The sequence below is a fragment of the Vicia villosa genome, linkage group LG3, assembly GCF_029867415.1.
Source record: "Vicia villosa cultivar HV-30 ecotype Madison, WI linkage group LG3, Vvil1.0, whole genome shotgun sequence".
Lineage (NCBI taxonomy): Eukaryota > Viridiplantae > Streptophyta > Magnoliopsida > Fabales > Fabaceae > Vicia > Vicia villosa.
The window spans coordinates 539171-564798 of NC_081182.1; the positions used below are offsets into that span (position 1 = coordinate 539171).

Genomic DNA, 25628 nt, shown 5'->3' on the forward strand with positions numbered 1-25628 from the left:
CCCAAATATTAGGCGCCAACTAAGAAGGCACAATGTTGAACGCTCTCATAACTTCCGCTTCAAAAGGGGAAAAGGGGATAAAAGGCATCATATTCTTATGATGAAGAGGTAGAAGTAAAAGTAAAAGGGGGGGGGGGAGTCAGAGGAGACGACCCTGTTGATGAACAAGCCTCCAAAACGAGTCATCCAAAGAAGAGATATTGACATGTTGCCAGAAAAGGTGATTATTTTCTCCTCAACAATATAAGAAGACCCAATATATTTGGCCTCCTTGGACACTACGACATGGGCAACCATTATCTATTTGTTTCTTGAGAACACAAAAGACAAAAAGAATTCATTATCACTTTCACTATCACTACTAGAACTACTATAGCGTTCAAAAAGACCAAGCTTCGTCAATCTATAATTGATCCCACAAGACTAAAGACTCTCATCATTCAAGGGCTCTATGCCCTTTTTTTTCCTGACCTAAATCTCTAAGACATTATTATAAAAAAGAAAGAGAGAAGAAATCAATTTTTTAAATCATAATATCTAATTCACGTGTTTGCAACATACTTAATACTTAATTGAATACATCTTTTATTTTATAATCTAACATTAATGATAAAATACTTAAATAATAGTAAATCATTCAAAGAACTATTTTCTCGGATATTTGTGTATCTTTCAATTGATGACCAATTAAGTCAATTATTTAGAATAAAAACATGAAAAACATATTTAATAAAAATATTTAATTTTATATTTTTGAGTAGTTTATTTCAATTTAAACTTAACCCTACATCGTGGGTTATATTATGAATAGAGCTAGTCATACGTGACCATACTCCATACATACACAACATTAGTACAATATATCATTCAACTCAACTTACTCCGGTTGGTCCCTATCGGTTAGTACAATATATCCTTATGTGATTACTTGCAAAACTAGGTTTCCCAAGTTCCTTTTTATATACTCTTGCAATATGATTTTGGACTTTAAAATAAACCCAATCTTCTCCTTTTTGAAAATAATTGCAAGATTTTCACACATAATAGAAACTATTATGGTCTGGGCCGAGCAAACCCAATCTCCAGTTCTGGATTGGGACGAGCAGGCCCAATCTCCAGCCGATAGACGAGCCGGCCGTAACCATACTCCAAGCCCAATAGCCATCTCACTCCATGCTGACCGTTATTGCTTCAACCCACGTGCCACACGAAAAGCACTTGGTCAAACCCACTAACGTAGAATTCAAACAGCTCCTTCCGAATCCTACGCTCTGCTCACCCAGGATACGAGTCATTTGCTGACTCAGCCTTACCACATAGGATCCTGACAGTTTCCTGCTACTTGGGCCTCCATCAAATTCGGCCCAAATAGAAAATCTTGGCCCAGCGTTGGGGGCTGAGGGTTAGGTATTCAACATCATTCACTCTCATACCTAACTTTTGTACTTGCTCTCTTTGCTCACATGATCACTTTAGCATTAGAGTACCTTGCAGGCACACCCCCAGTTCACAGAAGACCATTGTTGCAGGCCCTGATGATCCATTCTGATCAGGTACAATCAGAAACAAATCAAATCTTAATTTTATAAAAGAAATCTCAAAGATTTTTTTCTCTAAAAACCGAGATTAATATGCATTTGTCTTAAACATTCCTTGATTGCCTGCGTCTGTAATGAGTATCTGAATATTACTGATTATCATATTTTTCAATCAAATTTTTCAAGTATTAAAACCAGTCTGAACTGTCAGGATGTTCTGGTGTAGGATGTTACAATATCTGATAAAACATCTTTTAAAACACATAAGAACTGAACATGCTATGACAGAAGGACAAGATGTTTTAACATCTTGCTCAATATTAATTAAAAACCATGTTTTAGTAAAATTATGACAATTATAAAAAAGTGGAACTAACATGAATTAATGAAATCACCATAATTATAAAATCACTAAATTCGGCAATAGCATGCTACCGAATCATGTACAGTCATGTTTCTTTCTATTTGTTGTTTCTACTTTTTATTGATACATTAACTTAGGTTTGCTTGTTTAGTTTAACCATTGTCTCTGATATGGTTTATAAATAATTGTCCAACTCCAATGATTTGGCTCATAAAGAATGAATAAGTTTTGTATCTCTCATTCATAAGTCTCATTTATTGTTCTTCTTTAGTTTTTAATTTATAAATCATTTCATGATCATGAGTTATGATGCATTTACTTAAACTTGTTTAATTGGATTCAGGAAAAAACAATATGATTACTTATTTATCAATAGTTATACTGCTTTCCAGCATTATCAAAACCACTAGAAGAAGAGTTCTAACACTTGCAAAGAGCTAGAAGAGAAAGAAGATGTTTATATTTAGTCCCACATTATTTTGTTTGTAAATAACTATAGTGTTTATAAAGCTATCACTAACATAAACAAATGAATTGAAAATGTTGTTAGAATATGGGTCTTAGAAGCGCAGAATGTTTCATTAAATATTTTTAATAAATACTTAAAAAACAATTAAAATTTATATTTTAAACAATATATTAATTTCATTTATTAAAATTATTAATTTATATTAATTTCAAAAAATATTTTGATGAGATAAATTTAAACAAAATTATTAATTTATTTAATAAATTAATTATCCTAAGAGTTTAATTGTCATGCATTGTCAGTGTAAAATTTTTTACACTATCAATGCATCACAACCACTCAATTATATTACTTTTAAAAAATTAAAATAAAAGTCAAACAATTCTAACAAATTATCGATTGTGATGGTATATTCCAATTAAATTCTTATCTTAATCAATATTGCCATCTCATTAAAAATAAAATTTTTATTCTAATTATTATTATTATCACATATGCAAAATTAAAAGAAAATCAACAAAATTTCGAGTAAGATAAATTTTAGAGACCAAAAGTCTGAGATTAACACATAAATTTTTTAAAAATAAAGATATTTACGGCTAATTAATAATAGCAAATCACTAAAATAACTATTTTATTAAATATTTGTATATTTTTCAATTGATGATCAATTAAGTCAATAATTTAAAAAAAAACCTGAAAAAAGTATTTAATAAAAATGATTTAATTTTAACTCTGTTACTAGTAGTTTAATTTAGTTTAATTTAAACTTAACCGTACATCATGGGTTGTATCTGTATGAATAGAGGTAGGCATATATAACCATAGTCCATACATACACAACATTAGTACAGTATCATTCAACTCAACTGACTCCGGTTGGTCCCTGTCGGATTAATTTCAAACCTTCCTCGGCGGCAGTAATGGATCTTCACCATTCACCTACCCACACACACCACAACCACTCAACCACATATTTATTTACATAAAGTCAAATAATTATTTTCAAAGCATGATAAACAAATATAGAATACATGCATATAATAATATTCACATAGCTTTTTTGACTCTGAATATTTCACATTTAAAATTTTTCTGTTGAATATCTTTTTTGGTAAATACTCCAGTTGTTGAGAATATTAGTAATTAAATTTTGAAAAACCTCGCTTGCCACATGTTTAGATCTCACTTTTTTTAATATATTAATTATTAATTATAATAATAATTTCAATTAATTTTGATTCGATTAGATTAGATTCATCTGGCTCATCCACACGACACTCTCTTTACAAAATTGAATCAACCAACGGCCACCACCTACCTTTATTATATCCTCTTCTTTTCTTTTTTTAATTATTTATTTATTTACTCAAGTTTTTTTTTTTTATAAATTCAAAACATCGAAGAAAAAAAAACGAAAATCTTCCCTATATCAAAACCCAACCCTTTGGTTTTCTTTCAGTAATGGTGTTGTGATAAATATCAGAAAACCAGTTAATTTGCGTCTTCTCTTCCCGAAGCTTTGTTGGCGGCAAAGCGTGCGTTGATTCTCATGGCGCCTTCGAAGCTTTTCGTCTTCGCTCTTTCCGTTGCCCTAATTTTCGTCATCGGTAGTTCCGAAGCCGACGTTTCAATCGAGGATTCTGATTCATCTGCTCTCAAGATCCAATTAGATCAACTTAACACCAAGATCCAATTTCTCGGTTTGATTTTTTAATTTCTCGCACTTTTTGATTTTGTTCGATTTATCGGTTTTCAATTTTAGTAGTTAGTTGCACTGTTTGGTTGATGAAACTAAGTTTTGGATTGGATTTGTTGATTATTATGAATCGGTGTGCTTGTGATTTGTGATTTTACGTTTTCAATTAGTTGCAGTTATTGACGAGACTTTTGTGTTTGAAAAAAAAGCGTGTGGTGGTTGTGGTTGTTAATGTACAATTTTAGGAAGTTTTGTATTTGTGATTTGTTTTTTTGTGGCTAATATGTGTTATTGTGGTTGGTTTTTATTTTGAAGAGTCTCAAATCAGTGAGAAGTCTCAGGAATTGAAGAAGAAGGATGAGATAATAGCAGAGAAAGAAAAGCTTTTCAATGATAGGTCTAGTGCTATTCAGTCGTTGCAGAATGAGGTCGATTCTCTCCAGGTGAGATGACTTTAGATTAGACATGATTGGCAGAAATTTCTAATTAGGGATTTTCCATGCGTTAGTAATAAGTGTTTATCTCTATGAAACATAGACTATGACATGCACACAACACCGATACTCCTCGACACTGATAATGTTAAATATTTAGGACACTGACTCTGCTACATGTATATTTTTACATATATATTTGAGTTTCATTTAACCATCTCTTTAAAATATTCTAACCAAAATTGAATGTTTTTAATTGTTCATTAATAACATTGTTCCGATTGTTTCAATGCATGTTTAACCCTTTTAGACGTGTGTAAGATTTGTTCAAGAAATGTATAAGGTGTGTTGAAATGAAAGTCATTTTGAAACGGAGGGAGTAGTAAATGATGTGGTTTTCATATTTCTATTGTTTTTTGGAGCAATTCGGAATCACTTATTAGTTGGGATCATATACTATTACTCACATCTTGATGTCATTTGTTATTTGCTTAAACCCTTCAAAATTCATTTTCTTTCAGAAAAAAGGATCATTGGATGCTGAGGAGCGGGTTGTAAAGGCTAATGCACGTGCTGATGAACTACAGAAGCAGGTCATGTATGAATGAGCTAGTTAGTGTATTATGTATATGATTATGATTCTTTTGTGCATACTCTGAATTTTTTCAATGCAGGTGGACAAGCTTAAAAGTGAACTTGACACACAAAACAGTGAGAAAGGGACCTGGGAAACTCGGGTAAATGAATTAGAGAAAAAGATTCCTGTTTTGAACTCAAAATTAGAGAAGGTAAGTTGTACATTTGGCTAGACTGTTCAATTCTGTTTTAAAATAAATATCAAGTTTGTTCTTCATGACTAGTTCTTATTCTTGTTTAACATGTATGCACTATTGCAAAAGATGATTTTATCTACAATTGTTCTGTTTTGATTCATGGAACTTAGTTTGCTATTTGAAAAATACTTTAGTTTAGTTATTTTTCACTTTTCATTTCTCTTGTTTTTGTAAAATGAGATGCTTATCAATAACCAAACCTTGTCATGTTCAATGCTCATAACAGGAAAGGCATCTTCCTCTTTGATTTATTAATGTATCTTTTCTTTTCCTCCCTTGATGGTTTCTACTGAAAGCATTGTTATCAATAGCGAAAAATAGTGGTTTGTTCATACTCCGCTATGCAACAGTGCTATAGTCCTGCCATTTGACAACATTTTGTACTGAATAGTATATCGCTGAACAATAGCAGTTTGTTCAAATTCTGCTATGCTATATCAGCGCCACTATAGCTATTATTTAACAAACACTTGAAAGTTGCTGGGTTATGAACAGTTTTCTGATTATGATCAACATCCTCTAAAGTTACCTCTGCCGATTTTTTTAATATGATAAATTACGTCCATCTTTACTACTGCACTCCCACCACTACCACTTTCAAAGGTCATTCGCATTGCTCATTTTGAGTCATTGCTGTTGTACTTTATCATCGTCACTAGCCAAAAGTGCAGTTGTCACGACCTCCATGGGCCTATTCACTAACAAAAAATAAAATTAAGATGTTATCATTGTTTGTATTTAAAACATAATCACCTCTAGCCATTTAATTGTGTCAAGTTATCATCAAAACATAATCGTTTTAGGAATTATGTAACTTGAGTACTGTATTCTCCACAGATTCAAAAGATAAACGAGGAACAGAAGAAGCAAATCCGCAAAACTGAACGCGCTCTTAAAGTTGCTGAGGTATGTGAGACTACGACTACATCAATTTTCTTGTCAATGTTGTGCAAGATTCTTGGTGGTGATTTTGATGGAAGTTTATTGTTTATCAATTGATATTCTTGTTTAGGAAGAAATGTTGAAGGCAAAGCTAGAGGCAACTTACAGAGCAAAAGAGCTGAGCGAGGTAATGATTTAGTTGATCCCCGAAACCATGTTATTCTTAGTACATGTGTTTAAAATGTTAGCCATGAGAAATCCTTCAAAATAATATACGGTAATCAGCAATAGTGTGGCTTCAATCTGAAACTGAAGAATTGTTTTAATTCATGTAAATATTTTTTGGTATATAGATGAATGTAGGAGGCTTTGCTCAATTCTAAATAATAGTTCACGTAGCAAATTTTTTCCTTACATTGTAACTCATTGGTTCTATTCCTGATTTCAAATTTTACAATAAAAACAAGGTATGAGGCAAGGTATATTGAGATTTTCAACTTTTACTAATTGGTGCTTACTCGTTTTAATGATCAGACTCACGGTGCTTGGCTTCCGCCTTGGCTTGCTGTACACTACCTTCGTAGTAAGGTGAGTTTTTGTTCTATAACATGCGACACTTGTTAGAACAGCCTTCTTCACAAGTTCTGAGAATTTTAATTTTTTTGTTAGTCTGTGGTTGAGACTCATTGGAATGAACATGGGAAGCCTCTATTGGAAGTGATAACTCAAAAGGTACTATAGAGCATTGATTTTGGCTCAGTCTTTTTGTTTGTGTTATTCCTTCAACCACTTTAGTAAATTACAAATCAAGATTTAATTATTCTTTATCACTACAAGCAAGTCCTATTGATTTTGTATCTTAATGCTTTTGCTATGTATTCTAGGCCCTAGAGAAAAAGGCACAAGCTGGAAAGTGGGCTGAACCTCATTTGGAAACAGTTAAAACTGTAAGCCCTTCATTTATATCTTTCTTACTTTTGATCTGTGAAATACTGTAATTACGCCACCCTATGGCTAGATGACAGATTTTCTTAAGCCACAATTTGTTTGTTTTGCCCCTAGTCCTGATAATTTATTAACCATTTAGGAATTTCAACATTTGTAAGAAGCTCCTGGTTTGTTAAATTCTTAGGCAATTTAGATTATGTTATTTCTCAATTCTCACTCTTTCTTGTTTTTGATTGAAGAAATGGATCCCAACTATGAATGAACACTGGTCTGTAGTGAAAACAAAGGTTGATCCTCATGTTCAACTACTGACTACAAAGACTGTTGAAGTTTACAAGTCCTCAAAGGATGCACTTACTCCCCACTTAAACAAGGGATTAGAATGTGTAGACCCTTATTATCAGGTATGAGTTTCTTCATTGAACTTTATGGTTATTTTGTTTATGTTTTTCTTGAGGTCTTCTCAACTGGTTGACAGGAAGTTCGAAAGTTTAGCAAGCCATACATAGATCAGGTCGCTACTGCCGCTAAGCCTCACGTCGAGAAAGTACAAGTAGTTCTGAAGCCCTACACAAAGAAGGTTGTTCATGCTTATGGGAATTTCTTGGAATCAGCCACTGCATATCATAGCCAGGTTTCAGGCTTTATTTTTATGCTATTGATATATTTCTGCTTCCATGACTCTGCTTATTCTCTGAAATTCTTGTTAGTTCTGGATCTTGAATAGCTATTTTCTTTAATAGGAAACTATTTTTATGCTATTGATATATCTCTGCTTCCATGACTCTGCTTATTCTCTGAAATTCTTGTTAATTCTGAATCTTGAATAGCTATTTTCTTTAATAGGAAACTATTAGTTTCGTTTGCTTCTTATTGAGTATTGAGTTATCTTTTGTTATTAAGGTCCAAGCTACTGTCCAGGAGACACTGAAAAAACACGAACTTACTAGACCTCTTGCTACAAAAGAATTGGAATGGTTTGCGGTATGTATCCAAGGATATTCTATATCTTGAATATTAGTATTAAAATTAAAATATGGTTAAGTGATTTGACAAACATATCAATTTGAAATTTTGCAGGCCTCTGCTCTTTTGGCCTTGCCTATAATTTTACTAGCTAGAGTTTTTTCAGCCATTTTCGGGTTAGTCTTATTTGCTCTTTCTTTGAAATCTATACTGATTTGCTTTTTGTTGATATATGCACCATCTCTAGCTATTTCAAGCTGTATTTTCATTGAAAAAAAGATAATGTAGTTACAAATGTTTTATGGTCTGCAGTAGCAAAAAGGCGGTTAAACCTGCTCGAAGTGGAAACACCCACCATGCTCGTCGTAAAGCTAAGCGAGGTCATCCAGACAAGTAGATAACATGAAGTTGGCTCCTGGTTTATTTTTTTCGGAGAGAAGTTTAGGTATGCCTTTTCCATTATTGACTCTATGACTTTTTTATTATTATGGATGTGAAGACTGAAACCTGGTTTTATCATGTATATTGGTTTGCTTTGTAAAAAACCCAATAAACTCATTTGTCCCGTTGGTTTTTTGATTTAGCAAGTTAAATTTTATTTACATCATCATGCCTCATGTGGAGTGAGATTTAATTTAAGGATGAAAACTGTTTTTGGTGTTTAACTGAACACTCTTGGATGCCTAATGTGATCTTAACTGTTTTGGCTGTTTAACTGAACATCCTTGGATGCCTCATGTGATCTTAAATGTGATCATCCCACTTTTATGTAAACATATGTCTCAGTAAAACAACGATTGGTGATCTGATTCACTAAATTGTAAGATTGGAAAAAACTTCTTTTAGCAACATGACGCCTATTGCAGTATTAACAATATTTTAGGATTATCTTTTGTGACCTTATGGTCGGACACTCTGGAATGGCCTAACATTCCTGCTGGCACATGTAGATGGAGTATCAGTATTAAAAAAATTAGCATCACTTTTCCTACCCTATTTCTGTTTTGCCATCATGTGGTAGGATTCAAGAAATCACTGATATGCAATATTAATGTTTTTGAAGATGAGATGTGATTCAATATTGTGAATAATGTGTAGGTTATGTTCATTTATGTGTGTCTGAAATTATGTAAATGTTGTATAGATCCATTTTATTTAAATAATAAAAATCATGTGTTATTATAATTATTAGAATCAAGTATTGTGTTCTCTACTATATAGCAATTCTTATTAATAGGTTTACATTTTTTTAGCTTTCTGCTCTATTTTTGTCTTTTGCTTATCTTAAATCAATTCTTCAATAAATTACTGAAAAACACTTCCTGTATTCTGCAGATGGCTGGCACATTGGGGCATGCATATTTATTTTTATGCGGGGTTTGAATATTTCACTTCTTTTTGTTAGGAAAATTAGGACATTTCACTGTAGAGCTTGGCACTCCCAATATTGTTGGGAATTCATGTACTATGGCTGTTATATCTGTTATTAGACCAAGCACTCACACTTTTCTGACTATTACTTTGTTTTCTTTTCTTATTTAAATTTATAGACGATAGTCAAAATATTCCACTTAATGTATGTTTAATAGAAATAGAGCTTATTCTGCTTATTATTGTTTTATGTGGAATTATAAGTTTATCACAAAGATACCGATTCATGGGTTATTTGTTGGAATTTCATGTTTTTCCTTTTCTGTTAGCTCCTTATTGAAGTTATTTGAACCATCCGTTGAAAATTGTGATTAGCAAAATAACTCGTTGACAAAAATACCATTTTAAATCTCACTAGGCTTAGTTGCCCCCAGACATTTGTTCAATTCAATCTGGTTTGTGGAAAACATTTAGGTTTCGATGATTGTTTGTTTTCCATTTTCGATGAAATTTAGATGTGTTCAGTTCAATTGTGTGTATGAAGACTTGGGTTTTGATAGTATGTTCGTCTCAAGGTCTCATGTTTGAATTCTGCTAGATATAAATTATTTATTAAAAAAATAATTGTTTATACATGGGTGAGAGATTTGTTTGCACTATTGAGGCCATATCTTATATTTAGACATGAACATTGGTTAGGGCAATGAGCCAAATGATGCGAAGCAATCATTTTTTGGAGATGACAAAAGTTTTTGCTCATCCTTTACAAGGATTACATATTTGTAGTCAATATTAGATCTCAAATTGCGTTCTTTTATTAGTGAAAGGAATAAGTGTAAATACTATGAGAAAAATTGCGTTCTTTTATTACCACTTTTATCATTTAAAGCGTACCCCAAGAGCATTGGTTAGCATTTTCTTTCAAACAATGGTTACTATCCCTTCTTTCATATGTTTAACAAGTTGAATAATGGCAATAACCTTGATGAGAAGTTACCAATTCTTAACATCAAGAATGGGGAGGGTCAAACAAATAAAAGGTGATATTTGACTTCCAAGATGTATTAGAAGTGGTTCAAATAGGTGTGAACTTTGAAATCTCATTAGTGATGTAACTGAAGCTCTCAATGTGCTACACATAAAGTAACAAAGAAAAAATATTTTAAAGTAATGTTCTTCTTCCATCATTATAATAAAGAATAAGAAAGAATAAGAGAAATGGAAGATTGTCAAAGTTTATTATAGACTAAATCATAGACTAAATCCAAAACAAATAGTGCAATATCATAATATGTTCGATTTTAGTAAATTTCAGAATGTGCAAATAGTATAGCATAGTGATCAAATTTGAAAAACCAATGGTATTTGTGTGAAATTTTTTAAATTCCCTCACCTGTATGCAGGTTCACTAGTGCCAGTGATGTTGATGTTGATGTGCCATTTGCACAAATAATTGTTTTTGAATGTTTTTTCAATTTAAAATAAGAAATAGGTTGAGATCTAATGGTAGTTTTAGGGGTTCGAGTGAATTTTTGATATGGAGGACCGAGAGTGGACTTGTAAGATTAACACTTCAATTCAATAAACGACCGAATAAATAATTTGAGGGTGTGGATGGGAAAATACTTGAAATTGCGTGTGATGAATTTTTATATAAAATGAGTGGTTAAAACCGTCTCCATCTAATTCAGAGCTTTGCACAAAAGATTTACATCTGACAGTGAGCGATCGTTTGATGACATAGATAAAGCGTGTATCCCAACTCCTAACGTTTAGGTACGCATGTTTTTGAACTTTTCCTCGTCATGATTAGATTTTCTTATTTTTTGGGTCTTTAATCAGTCGAGAACAAATGTGTATTTTTTTTTAGCTATTATCCTTTTTCATTTTCCCCTTTTTTGGTGTTAATTTGAGATTAATGATTAAATATGTGGAATAAATTTGTTTACTTTTTTATATACTTTTCCCCTAATGAACCGCTTTAATATATAAATATATAAGCAGAGGTTATTAAAATTAGGACTTTATTAAGCCTCTATTTTATTTTTGTTTATTTAAGGCTAACAAATAAAATAATATATTGCTGATGGAGTGTTAGAACTTTCTAAACATAATTAACATGATAGAAGGAAGATTAAAATTCTTTGAATCGGCTATACATGTTGCAATTATCATTCATGGTTATATTGTGATTAATTCTACTTACAAAGACATTAATGATGAGGCCTAAGACCAGCTCCAATGCTAAGTTTCTCACAAGCTCTTCAATTTGTTTTCCACCTGCCAGTTGCTTTTTGGCATACCCATTGCTACAGCTGGACATCGAGTAAAAGAGATACACCGTTCTTAATTTCTATTGTGGGACCCAATTTTCATTTATAAAGTAAAATTGTTATAAAATTTATTATTATAAAATTTAATATGAATAAAATATTCATTTATAAAGTAAAATTGTGGGACCCAATATGAGTTGTTCAGAGTTACACCATTGGAGTGAAAAATTAATTGAGTTGCTTCAAGCTGACGTGGCTTAATAGGTCCCACAAAGAACCCAAAAATGGTTCATGGTTGGAGATGCTCTAAGACCATCTCCAATGGTACAACTCATTTGTGAGTTCTTTATGGGTCCCACCAGCCATATCATCTTAAAATAATTTATTTAATATTTATTTTATTGGTGTAATTCAAATGGGTCCCACAACTTTACCTCATAAATTAATTTGAGGGGACAACTTCATTATCCATCCCAAAAAGTTGGGTAACATAGATTCAACCAATCACAACATTCCATTTAATTTCAACCTATTTAATTAATTATAAAATAGTATCATTATTTGTTGTTTCCAAGATATTTTACATTGAAGGTAACTCTACCCAACTTTTTTAGTTGGGTAGATAAGAATTCACCTTAATTTGATCCGGTACCACAATTTTTTACTAGTTGCATTGCAATGCAACTCTACTATGACATGGCAAATATATTCAATATTTAATTATTATATTGATGTCTAGTTGGAGAACTCATTGAAAAATACTACCATTGGAGATGCTCTAAGAAATTATAACTAATTTAATTAAGAGTGTTGTTCACTACATGCCATTGGAGATGCTCTAAGAAATTATAACCAATTTAATTAAGAGTGTTGTTCACTACATGTAGTGATCACACATTTTATAGAAATTTCAAAAGGTTCTTTTTATACTTTGGATTTCAATTTTCGGATGCTTCATTTTTAAACAAAATACTTCTTAACTGAGACATCTCTACTTTGACACAAAATTATATCGGACATTGTTCTTCCTCCTCTACCGTCGCTATTACAACGCATCTTGTGCCTCTACTAAGATGGCATGTAGAGTGGCCATCCGAGGGACGCTCTCCACAAACTCACCCCTAGCTATGGTCCATCTCCTAATAGCCATAATGGTGACATGCATATAACACATCAACGACATGGTTCGCCCTCGCTCCTCATCCTTTAAGATCTCCCAATGAGTTGGCATTGGAGGATCTCCCTCTACATTTGGCGTCATGAAATAATGCGACACGCTATAAAACCATTGGATATATTTGTATATCGTACTTCATGGCCGAGGAGCTACCATACTTTGTACATCATCTGGAATCAGATGATCAAAGTGCGTTACAAAGATCTCATTAACATCCCTGTAGAGGATAGTGGCAGGAGCAACAATGATGGGGTGTCTGGGTACATCTGGAATATGGCAGAGCTGGCGTAGGACTTGCTCAGATAGATGAAGGTACATAAGTCGAGATCCATAGGCCATCCATCCAAAGTACAATGTCATCAACTCAAAAGGCAGTGTCTCACGGTGCTCGTTGTTAGACATCCAATTAATATCATTCGCCACGATATGGTCTAGAACAACTCATAACGAATCAGTCACTTGGTTCCTTCTAAGCGGGATGATCGAACACACACGTGGAAAGGCCTTAGATTCGTCACCCACATATGCCTAGTTGAAGAGACGTGGAAAATACCGGTGTATCCATGCCTGAAAATGGCTCACATGAAATATTAGTAACATGATAGTTTAGCATAGGTATTATAATATTATTATCACTAAAGATGCACAAATATACCATAAATAGACAGTTGTTTCCAGTCAATTGTCAAGTCTTCCACATATTATCCTCAATTTGTTTGGAGTAGAGGTACATCAAATAAGAAATCCCCCAGTTATACGTGTGGATCTTCTCCAATCAACAAAATATTTAAGATAGATATCATCAACATAGGTTACACTTTTGTTCACAAAAATGGGCGTGCCAACAAAAACTAAGAGGTATGACCTCAATGCACACGTTTTGTGGTATGTAACCCTAGAATCATTGCCATCAGCCTCCATAACTACATGCAAGTTGTGCTCATACATATCCACTAAGAAAGAGAACCTAGCATGACATCCTATGGTGTCATCTAACTCCTGCTTAAATTTTCTCGGATCAACTTCCAAATAAGTCACCATCATCTCCACTGTCTCAGGTCTTAGGGTCCTACAATAGTTTAATAATTTTCACTGGATGGAAAAATGAATGAGACACGAGACATCATCTAGTATGATGGATATCTCACCCGATCATAACATGAAATAATGACGTATTTGCATGTCATGTCTCCAATAAAAGCAGACAATAACCATCATTAATATAACCATAGCTAGTCATGACATCCTAGAACCATGTCTTATCAGGCTGCGCCTGTATCACAACCTTCTTACCGTAGCTGATACACTTTAACGTATCATAAAAATGCAAAAATATTTTGCTTTTTGCGTCCCTTTACCCAATACTCCCTCAATTTATAATAAGTCTCTTTAGCCTTTTCACACATATTAAGAAAGTCCTTAACTTTTTCTAATTTTGTAAAAACATTATACGATGTTCCAATATTATCCTTTTGAAAACTTTAGAACTTGAAGATCATAGTTAAAAGTTGGTTTTGGAGACTATAAAAGGTTTCCTATGAATACGGGGTCCTGTAAGTTAGAGGTCGAGGTGGAGGATTAAGAAGAATAAATTAAAGGAGTTTATTTTGTCTAATAACATTGATTGTGTGGCAATTCAAGAAACCAAGATGAGTCATGCCTTTGTTTCTTTGGTTCAATCTCTTTGATGTAATTCTTTTTGTGATTAAAATTTTATCCAACTATTGGTATTAGCGAAGTGATGTTTCTATTTGGTGGAATTTAAAGGAACCTTGTTGCTTTGTTTCATGGGGCCAGGTTTCCTTAGAGTTCGTCTCTAATGGAGAGTCTTTAATTCTATTTGCTTTGTTGTTAATATCTACTATAAATATACCTTTGTTGACAAGAGGGCTTTGCGGAACGATATTATTAGATGTAAAGGTAACCTTCTCGGTGAGGTGTGTTGTGTGTTAGGGAATTTTAACTTTGTTTATTATGTGGAAGTGTGTATTGTTATGTGAGGGTCTCAAGTGTCAGACGTTTTAAATGAGCACATTCTTTTTAAATATTTCTTTGCTTTTATCGATCTCCTTAACCTTTCTCTATCGGATAAAAAGTCTACTTGGTATCAATCTAATGGTAGGGTTGTTACTCATCTGGATAGAGTCCTTGTGTTCAAGGGTTAGTTGTATTATGGGGTGTGACTTCTCAATGGGGGTTTTCTATAGACGTTTTGAATTATTTCCCGTATGTCCTCCAATATTCTAACCAACTTTGAGGTCCTAACCCTTTTAAGTTTAATTAATAACCATTGGCTCGACCATAGTGCCTTTTCTAAGGTGGTTATGAATAGTTGGGCTAACTATGTTTTTGTTGGTTGGAAAACCCTTTGTTCTTAAAGAGAACCTTAAAAATTTCTAGGGTGATTTGAAGCGGTTGGGTAGAGATATTTTCAGGTCCCAAGATGTGAGAATTAATTGATCTTAAAGCTCAGGAATCCTATCTTTTAGGCGGTGAGATTATTTCTAGTAGTAGATTTAGTGACAAACATATATTTGAATAAGTATATTTATAGAGTGGAAGAATTGTGATAATTTGAATATGTGTTTATATTCTATATAATATGTCCTCGTAACTAAATTAATAGATTTATAGTTTGATCTAAATCATCTCTACGAAATGAGTTTGTAAGATGAAATATGTCACTATAGATAAACTCTTTCGAGCCTTTATCCTAATCAAAAATTTTCCAATACAATAGTTGGTTCAGTGGTGATTGACGCTGAACTTGGTAGGGAGGGCTACGGTTCGATCCCCCGCAGCTGCGATCGGAAGGGGGCTGAAACCACTGAACTTGGTAGGGAGGGCTACGGTTCGATCCCCCGCAACTGCGATCGGAAGGGGGCTGAAACCACTGAACTTGGTAGGGAGGGCTACGGTTCGATCCCCCGCAACTGTGATCGGAAGGGGGTTGAAACAACTTGATGCCATAAGTGACCTCCGAACCGGACTATACCGGTGGTGATAAAAAAATGTTAAGATGATAGATACAAAATAATTTAAAATAAGTATTATTTTATTTGTTTAAAGCTCTACAGTTTTTTTTTGAAAATTTCTTTAGCCACCTCCCTATGGGGGTCACCCCCAGCGAAAATCCCAAAATACCCCTGCTTCGGAAATGAACTTCCGAAGCGCTTTTTTTTTTTAAAATTTCCATAATTCGGAAGTGCATCTCCGAAAACACCTCATGGGGGGTGTCTTCGGAGATGAACTTCCGAAAACACCTCATGGGGGTGAATTCGGAAATGAACTTCCGAATTATGCAGAAACTGTGTTTTTTTTTTTATGTTTTTTCTTAAACTGTCTCGCATTTTAATTAAACGCAAACGCCAAATAAAAATAAGCAACAGATAAACTGAAAATACTAAGATGATAAATCCAATCCAAAAACACTGTGCGAAAGATACAATCCGAAATCAAAACAAAACAAAACAAAACACGTCAAACAAAACAAAAACACGTTATTCTGCCCGACGAGCGTTACAAAATACACATCAAACAAAACAAAAACACGTTATTCTGCCCGACGAGCGAACTCCTCCGAATGAAGATAATTATACCAATCCTCATCCCACTCAGTCTCAGAACCATCAGCGTTGATCATGACTCTCACGCCTGACGACTGAGCCTGCACGTCCGAGCCATTGACCCCCAGGGGAATGAGAAGCAGAACCAGTCAAAACCTTCTTCTTCTCCTTCACCTCCTTCATCTCCTTCACTCCGCGAGAGCACGAGGTTGAAGAACCCTTTCTTCCCTTAGCGCCACCCATTCCTGCGTAAAAATGAAGAAAGAAAGGTCCATGAGACCTCCTTTTATAAAAGAAGAAAGGGGACAAAAACGCTTGGGAAACAGACAAGTCATTAAAGAACAAAGACGTTGGAAACCAGCGACACGCCGTCAAAGAAGTCAGAACGCATGCACACAAACTTCAAAGAAACAGGCACAATAAACAAAGGCGTTAAAAATAAAGTACTTGCAAATTAAAACGGACACTCCCTACCCTCTCTAGCCGACGCAGTCTGGGTCTCCCTACCCTGTCTGATGCGTGCTGGTTGGTTGTCTGACATGTTCCTGTAAACAATTGAAATCGATTAATATGCGAGACAAAATAAAAAACTAAAAAATTTGAACTTCTGATACAATTCGGAAGTTCATTTCCGAAAACTGGGATGGAGGTGTTTTCGGAAATGAACTTCCGAAACATCCCTGCGATGGAGTTTTCTGCAACTTCCATGGCAGACCCCAAAATCAAACATAAAACCAATTCAAAAAGCTTCTAAACAACCTAAATACTACTAACAACCAGTCCATATATCATTTATGCAATTGAAACCCTAAATAACATGCATTTGAATAATGAATCTAACAAATTTAAAACTTACAAATTGAGTGATTTGTGGGCTTTTGAATGTTGTATAGCAATGTGATTGGAGCCTTGATGCAGCCTTGGAAGTGTGTTTGCACAAATTTTCGCCTTTGCTTGTTTTTGATTTGAGTTAGGGTAAATGAATGGGGGAGGGGGAGTTGTCGCACGCTCGCGAAAAAATGAACAGAGTCGCCACCAATATATTTATCCCATAAGGGAAAGGAATATTAGGAAACCTAGCAAAGGAAAGAACAGGGTCTTGCGACCAGAGAATCAAGGTACGGGAGTTGGTTACGCAAGGGGAAGGTGCTAGCACCCCTCGCGCCCATCGTACTCGATGGTATCCACCTATGTTTGTTTCTATCTAAAGGGTGTATATCTATGTCTATGTCTATATGCGAATGAATGCAGAATGTAGGGAAAATAAAGAATTGTACTCGCACGGGCCCTACCCCGCTGCCTACGTATCCTTTTCAGGAATCAGAGTTATCGTAGCTCGGCTAAAGATTTTCTGTTTGTTTTTGTGTTTTTTAGTTGGGCGGAGTTAACGTTCGCGCTCTTGCATAAGGGATCGCCTACGATGCGTACGAGCGGAAATAACATTGCCCTTAAGAAAAAGAGAAGAGAGAGAGTTTGAGTGTTTCGAGGAAATCCCTAAAGCAAGGGAAACTCGAGTTACTCTTTGGTTTGTGTCTTTTAGAATTTGGGAACTTACGCCCGAATGGTTCCCTAAAGCAAGGGAGATCCAAGCACTCGAATGATTCCCTAAAGCAAGGGAGATTCAAGCTTCCATTCCCTTTTTAATGATTTTCACTTTTTTATTAATGTTTTTTAAGTATTTTCTTGGTATTTTTTAAAGGGATTTTATTTTGAATATTTTTAGATGTTTTAGTGTTGTAAAAAAGAAAAGAAATGATAAAAGGGGAGACTAGCCTAATTTCTAAGCCTAGAATTATTCTAATCTAACTCTAATGTTAACATACTAATGGTATCCTAAAAGAAGCATTAAAATGATATTAACAAAATAGCCAAAAATATGGCCAAAAGCGAGCAACAATTATCACACAACAATTATACGAAAACAACATGGAAATGATACAAAATGATAAAAGAATCAATTCAAAAACTAATACAAAATTAACCTAAAAAATACTACTATTTTTATGGGTTTTGTGGGAATATTAATGTCAACAATTACCTAAAAATCTAACAAGATGTTTAAAGGTTTTATTGATTTTAGAACCTAAAAAATAATGGGAAAACTATGTGAAAAAGAGCCTAAATCTAATGTGAATTGGCTTAAGTCAGGGGGTGTGAATTGAAATGCTTATGCAGTTAGCAAATGGGCGCAGGGCCCATGGAGTTTGGCCCAGGGAGGCGTTTTTTGATACAACCTTGATTTTGTGGCCAAAAATGGCGTTTATTGGGCCTTAGAGCGGGTGAGGATAGCAATTCGTGAGGCCCGAAGTCATTGATCCACTTCCAGATTTTTTTTGGGGCCATTATTATTATTGACCAGATTTTTATTATCAAAAATTAATTAAAAGAAAATTAAATAAACAAAGAGGGGAAATAGGGTTTATCTGAATGTGACGTTCCCTTCTCACGAACAAACGACACGACGACATTGCCTCGATTCCATCCTTCTCCGATGATCTTTCCGGCCACTCCCTCCGTTTCGATCTCATCTTCTCTTGTGATTTTCGATGCTCACGCGTTCTTGCGGTTGGCGATGATAATAATGGACGCGATTACCGATTGAAGGTTGGAAGAGCGTCGCGATGCTTTTAAGATGCGAGGATGAGGATGATTACGTTGAAGGTTGCATTGAGTTGTTGATGATGATGAGGATTGATGATGAATACCGAAAGTGATGATTGGCGAGAGATGCAGCGTATGCGATTGAAGCATGAATTCAGAGAGATTGAAGAAGTGAAAGATGAAGATTCAAGAGCGAATCATTCTGAGTTTGTTATAGGTGAGAGTATTTTCTGTTACCGATCTCTGTTCTGAAATTCTCTTCTCCTTTTTCTGTTATGCCAGTTTTTTCTTCCGCAATTTTTGTTTCTTTGGAGTGATGATTGAGGAATTGACTCAGGATGAAGATGATGGAGTCGAGAAGATGAAGATGATGATTATGGATTCTGGTTTTTGTAGTGATTGAAGAGTGTGAAGAGGTATTGAAGATGATTAGAGAATATTGATGAATGTGCAGATTGAAGAATGAAGAAGAAGGTGAATCTGTGAAGAAGTGAAGGTTAGTGAACGTGAAGATTGATAGAGGGTGGATGGAGATGGATGAAGAGTGATAGGTTGAAGGTTATGGTGTGTGAAAATGGCGTGATTTGAATTATGGAGGGAAGGGTGGTTATATATAGAAGGTGATGAGCTAGGTTCGGTTGAGTGTGAGGCTTGGGATTAGGTTCAGAGTCTGTTAGGTGAGGTTAGGAGATTGCTGACTAGGATCGGAGGTTGTTATAGGGAGGTTTGGGTTAGTTAAGTTAGTTATGAATTCTGTTAGAACAGGTTAGGAGTTTTGTTGGTATTGAGAGGGAAAATTGGGATGGTTTTGATTTCTGTCATAGCTGTTAGTTGCAGTTAGTGAAACTGGCTGAATGTAAAAAAAAAAGAAAAATAAACAATTAGTTGCAGTTAGAACCCTTTGGACTGGTCTGGACAGTTTGTGTGAATTGATGTGAAATGGGTGCTGCAAGTAGCAAGTGGCGCGCGCCTGTTGTATGTGGCTGTACTATAGGATTTTCATGGTTTTCTTTGAATGTATACTGGCTGAATTGATAGGTTGTCGTATGCAGGTGAGGATGCAGCAGGGGTGATGTTTTATTGGCTTTTGACGGCGAGGCTACGATTTAGTGAAAATGGTTTTTGGCGGTCCATAGTGCAAGACTTCGGCCTTGTTATTATGGCATGAAGGCTATCCCTTTTGTATAGTTTTGTAATGAGTTTATTTTGTGGACACTGTAGGGATATGTTTGTATTCGGAATGTATCAATATTTTGTATGGAAATTTAATGGTGTAATGGTTTTTTGAATGGACGTTTGTGAATGTATAATCTCTTTATGACTTAGAATTGTAGTGAAATGCTCCTCTTTTATAATGACATGGTTTCTTGGACTATGAAAATGAACCCCGAGATGTGATAATTGTTTGAAGTGGGACCAATGGACTTGGAATTTGTGGAGAATATTTGGAATTTTTGTAACTTTGAACAATGCCTTGATGTTGTTATTTGAATACCCAGAAAGTCATCTAAACTATTCAACTTTGTGTGCTCAAGCAAATTTGATCCTCTTGACAAACCTCGAACTAATGGAATCACCTGATCTCAAACCCATATACCGACCAATGAAGTCCTACCTTTTAGCAATTCAAACCATAGCCTTTGACTTAATGATCACAAAAAGAATGTCTTGAGGAGTCCTTTGGATGAAGGTAAGACTTGAAGCACAGTAGAAAACCTTAGCATGAAATCCATTGAACCTTGGTGGAGTAACAAAATTTAGACACCATGTATAAAAAACCATAGTCCTCTTGCTCTCGGTGAATCTTCATAGAGGAAACCTTGTAGTTGTAGGAGAAAGAAGTCCACTATGAACGACCATATCAAAACCTTAGCTTCCAAGACCCTTGATCCAATGCAAAGTTTTATTGATTAATGATGCATGAGTTATGTTAATTCCCTAATATAGAGTATGTACATGAAATGAAAAGTCTAAGCCAGTTAGAAAGGGGTAGGACAAATTTGGGGTATGACAGGAGTGTTTTGATAAATCTGCATAACGCGCAGCATTTCGGAAATGAACTTCCGAAATACTGTTTTCGGAAATGAACTTCCGAAATAAGACAATTTTTTCAAGAAAAAAGGCGTTTTCGGAGATGCATCTCCGAAAACACCTTTTTCTTGCATTTTCGGAAATGCATTTCCGAAGTCAGGGGTAGTATGGGGTTTTCACCAGAGGTGGACTAGAAGGTAGGGAGGTTGGCAAAGAAATTTTACTTTTTTTTTTTTGTCTCAATAGATAACATGTTCATTAATCTTCAGTTATGTGTAATTTACATTTTTTATATTTAAATGTTCATATATTATAATTATAATATGTCACATTTTAAAATAAACACATCAAAATAGTTTAAATTAAAAATGAGATGTCTCTTATTATTTTTTTATCACCACTGAACCCACTAATAATTGGTATAAGATGCATAATTGGTATAAGATGCCTGCCTGATTGAGTAAATGAGAAAAAGTTGAGGGAGCAAAACCACAATTAAACTTAATAATTAATGAAGTAACAATGTCTGCAACTAACCTGAGTTTTGGATCCGCTAGCTATAATTTTTATGATAACTATAGAAATCTACATATTTATTTAGGTCTATAAATTACAAAAACGATGGTTCCTCCTGAAAATAAATTCAGTAGGAACAAGGCCAGTAAGTGTCAAGATCAGTGCAATGTTCCATACCATTACCATAACCTACTGCAACATTATTAATATTCTGATCTGCACCAACACAGTTCATCATATTCATGTTTATTGAATTCACATGATCAGCCATAGTTACTCCATTTCCAAGATTCAAATTAAGCCCTGAAATGCTGAATCCTCCATCTCCTCCTGTTGTTGCTGGCAATATATTTGTAGGATAGTTCAACTGAGAAGAGTATTGCACTGTTGGTGCAGCAGAACTAGCACAATAGTTATGATTCCATCCGTATAGGAAATTATAATGAGGAGCTGAAGAATAAGAATCTCTCAGCATCATATGATTATGACCTAGTTCTTGCATGCTATAAGGATTCACTCCTGCTTTTGTAGGGTTTGAATTATTACTAGGATACTTTTTTCCACTTCCACTCTTCTTGAATACCCTACAAACCACCCATCCTTCCTGCTGCATGCATAATAATTTGAAAATAAATAAATAAATAGAACCTATCACAAATGTGTCGGAAACATTGTTAAAGTCACATAGACACGTCTTTTTTCAGAGGTGTCTGCGCTGCAGATAGAGAGATGTTATACCTTGTTTGTTGTGAAGGTGGATTGAGAGTGAACACGATATTCATGGATGACCCAACTAGTTTTCTCTCCTCTAGGAGCTCTACCTTTGTAGAAAACCAAAGTCTTCTTCATACCAACCAATTCTGAGGTAACACTGTTGAAAATCTCTCTATCTTTCCCTGTGGTTTTCCAGTATCCAGTGTTGGTTGCTCGGTTGGTTCTTACGCCTGTTGGATATTTACGATCTCTCATACTGAAAAAGTACCATTCTTTTTCTCCCATCTTTGCTTTCGCTATAATTTATCATCACTCAAATTATTATATTCATTACAATAAACAAAAAAAAAAACATAAATATATGTATTTATTTTATTGATATACCTGGAAGGTCCCATGGTTCGAATTTGTTGAGGTCTATATCAGTAATTGCTCTTCCTGTAAAACTAGAATCTGATATCTTGTTTATGAGATAGCAAGTGATGAGTTCTTCGTCGGTAGGATGAAATCGAAATCCGGGTGGTAGGGTTTTCTCCTTTACACTACTTTCTTCCATTACTTGAGTGGATTGAGAGATACAAATTATTGCTAGTTTAGGTTTGGATGTATATTGAGTATAGTATAGTTATGTATGATTCAAAGTAACTTGAGGGATACTGCAAAATAGAGTGTGTGTATGAATGAAGTTAGAGAGGTTTTTAGATACTAATCAGCATTACATAAGAAGTTAAGTGAGGAATTTAAGTATTAAGGGAAAGAAGAAAAAACGTGAGGCAGTGTGTTTTTGAAGATTCCACCAAATGTGGGTCTTGTACATGCAAACAACTTGATAGCTGTATAATGTAAAATTTGTATACTTAGATATAATAGTCAATTTTACTTCCTAAAAACTACTATTTTAATTATTTTTTAAGTTTTCTGCAATTTTTGTTCACCTATTTTGCTTATTTTTTTAAAATTAATCCTTATTTTTGTCCTTTTTTTCAACACAAAATTCAAAGGAGGACCAAAGTCGTGGTTTTAAAAATAGGGGACCAAAATCGAGAAAAAAACAAAATAAGGAGAATAAAGTTGCAATTAAGTCTATTTATTTTGAACTTATATAACTTAATCACAAATATAAATTAATTATCAAGGGAAGTTTTTTTTTTTAATACAAATTATCAAGAAAAGTTTAATAGACATAAGATAGGGTAAAAAATAGATTCCCATGTATACTATATTTAATAAATTTTATTATTATTATTATTATTATTATTATTATTATTATTATTATTATTATTATTATTATTATTATTATTATTATTATTATTATTATTACAAATTCTATGTTTTTAGAAAAAATAAAAAATTAATCTCTAAATTAATTAAAAAATACATATTAGATTGACTCACTATATATATACTTAAAAGCCACCTAGAGAGTTTGGGCTATTGGAAAGAACTAAAATTCAAAAATGTAATGTATGAAAGTTTAAATCTTGATTCACAATCTGAAAATTTGAATAGGATTAATTCAAAGGAACATATTGAAATGAAAAAAAAAAATTATATCTAGACACTTATAAATCACAAATATGTTACATTACATTTACTAATATGAAAAGAAAACTGTATTAGAAATGGATGCCATAGATTTCAGAGCCAAGTTAAAATAATGGACCTTATGTATGCCAAAAAGTCACAATGCACAAGGATTAGGAATGTTATGAGGAAGAAGAACAAAAAAAAAACACATGAAGATAGGGTTCCCTAAGAAACTGCAAACATTTTTGTGAAAAAATGGATTATTTCAAGGAAGACCGTTTCTTATCCTCCAGACCAATTTCCATAAATCTGTGTCCTCTTCTTCAATTCTTTATTCTTTTCTATTTTCTAAATTTGTGGTCTCCAATTAGATTTTCCACATTCAATTGCTAATTACTCCATCTTAGTAATAACTTTGTTAACACATTAATATTCACAGCATTTTTTAATATTTTGAAATACATTGTAAATATCTTGAAATCCATCTCAAATATGATAAGTCTTTTAATTTTGATGAAAAATTACTTTAGTTAGAGAAATAAAAAATATTACAAAGTTTTAAGGGTGTGTTTGTTTGATAGATTAAAATTATAATATCGGAAATATCATTTTTAGGGATATTATTGTCAGGAACTTTATTTTTATCAATGTGTTTGGCAAATATTATATTTTTAAGTTTTATTTTAATTAAACTTTATAAATTAAAAATTAAAAAAAATAAATGTTAAAATAATATGAGAGTGAGAAATTATGATTGATTATTTTATATTTCCATGGAAATGTAAGATTCCCATCTTTTGACATGGGAATAAAAATGAAGAAATTAATGAACAAAACATGTTTCTAGAAATAAAAAGTATTCAGACATAATTTATCAAAACTTGAAACAAACAAGTGAATACGTGAATTTCAATGTCACATTTCCAAAAATAACATTTGTATCCATGAAATAAACACCCCCTAAGAGTTGAATCAAAATTAAGTTTATGATATTAAATTCTTTGAACATAATGGTACACGTTTTATTGAATAATTTTAGTTATTGGTCCTACTGCTGACATATTTTTTTTAAGATTAAAATTATATTTTATGGTATTTGGAACAAACTCTAGTCTCAACAAGGATAATTTCATAGTTCAATTATGATGTGTATGTTGTAATCGAAGTATGTTCAAACATACAGAAGTCTTAGTTATTGATGTATTTTATTATGAGTAGCTATGCATGTCATGTTATCATCCCATGTGATAGCGTGATTTTGATTATTAAGTATTAAAATAATATAGTGACATGCTTACCACGTCGAAACACCACTTTTTTTGCCACTTGCAGCCCACGTCACAAAATCACGTCGATGGGGAGCATTTTTCTTGTAGTGCCACTACAGAAAAATAAAAATAGTAACTAGCCTCGTGAATATCACGATACTGTCACAAAAATTAGTGACGTGAAAAATCACGAGGCAAGAGCGCTTCTGACAATTAGTTGCCACGTAAAAAACACGCCACAAATCAAAATTAAGTTTATGATGTTATATTCTTTGAACAAAATGTTACACGTTTTATAGAATAATATTAATTATTGGTCCTTGTGCTGACATATTTTTTCTAAGATTAAAATTACATTTTATGATATTTGGAACGAATTCTAGTCTCAACAAGGAAAGCTTCATGGTTTGACTATGATATGTATGTTGTAATCGAAGTCTAAGTCTGTTCA

General features: G+C 33.6%; 2 protein-coding genes across 3 annotated transcripts; one reads left to right on the forward strand and one right to left on the reverse strand.

The window, feature by feature from the left end:
* The first annotated feature begins 3727 nt into the window (after positions 1-3727).
* LOC131660006 (uncharacterized) lies at positions 3728-9708 on the forward strand. Its single transcript, XM_058929115.1, has 15 exons — positions 3728-4074; positions 4386-4513; positions 5026-5097; positions 5179-5292; positions 6175-6243; positions 6350-6406; positions 6754-6807; positions 6889-6951; positions 7104-7166; positions 7407-7571; positions 7646-7801; positions 8071-8151; positions 8248-8309; positions 8446-8578; positions 9469-9708. The coding sequence occupies exons 1-14, from the start codon at positions 3924-3926 to the stop codon at positions 8528-8530; spliced, it is 1320 nt and encodes a 439-aa protein (XP_058785098.1). The 5' UTR covers positions 3728-3923; the 3' UTR covers positions 8531-8578; positions 9469-9708.
* An 11900-nt stretch (positions 9709-21608) lies between these two features.
* Positions 21609-23186, reverse strand: LOC131654721 (NAC domain-containing protein 92-like). Of its 2 annotated transcripts, none has more exons than XM_058924667.1 (3): positions 22767-23186; positions 22407-22678; positions 21609-22272 (listed from the first exon to the last, which is right to left on the reverse strand). In XM_058924667.1, the coding sequence occupies exons 1-3, from the start codon at positions 22936-22938 to the stop codon at positions 21796-21798; spliced, it is 921 nt and encodes a 306-aa protein (XP_058780650.1). In that variant the 5' UTR covers positions 22939-23186; the 3' UTR covers positions 21609-21795. The 2 variants fall into 2 exon arrangements, with proteins under 2 accessions (XP_058780650.1, XP_058780649.1); XM_058924666.1 differs by having other exon boundaries at positions 21609-22275; positions 22767-23185.
* Positions 23187-25628: the final 2442 nt, after the last annotated feature.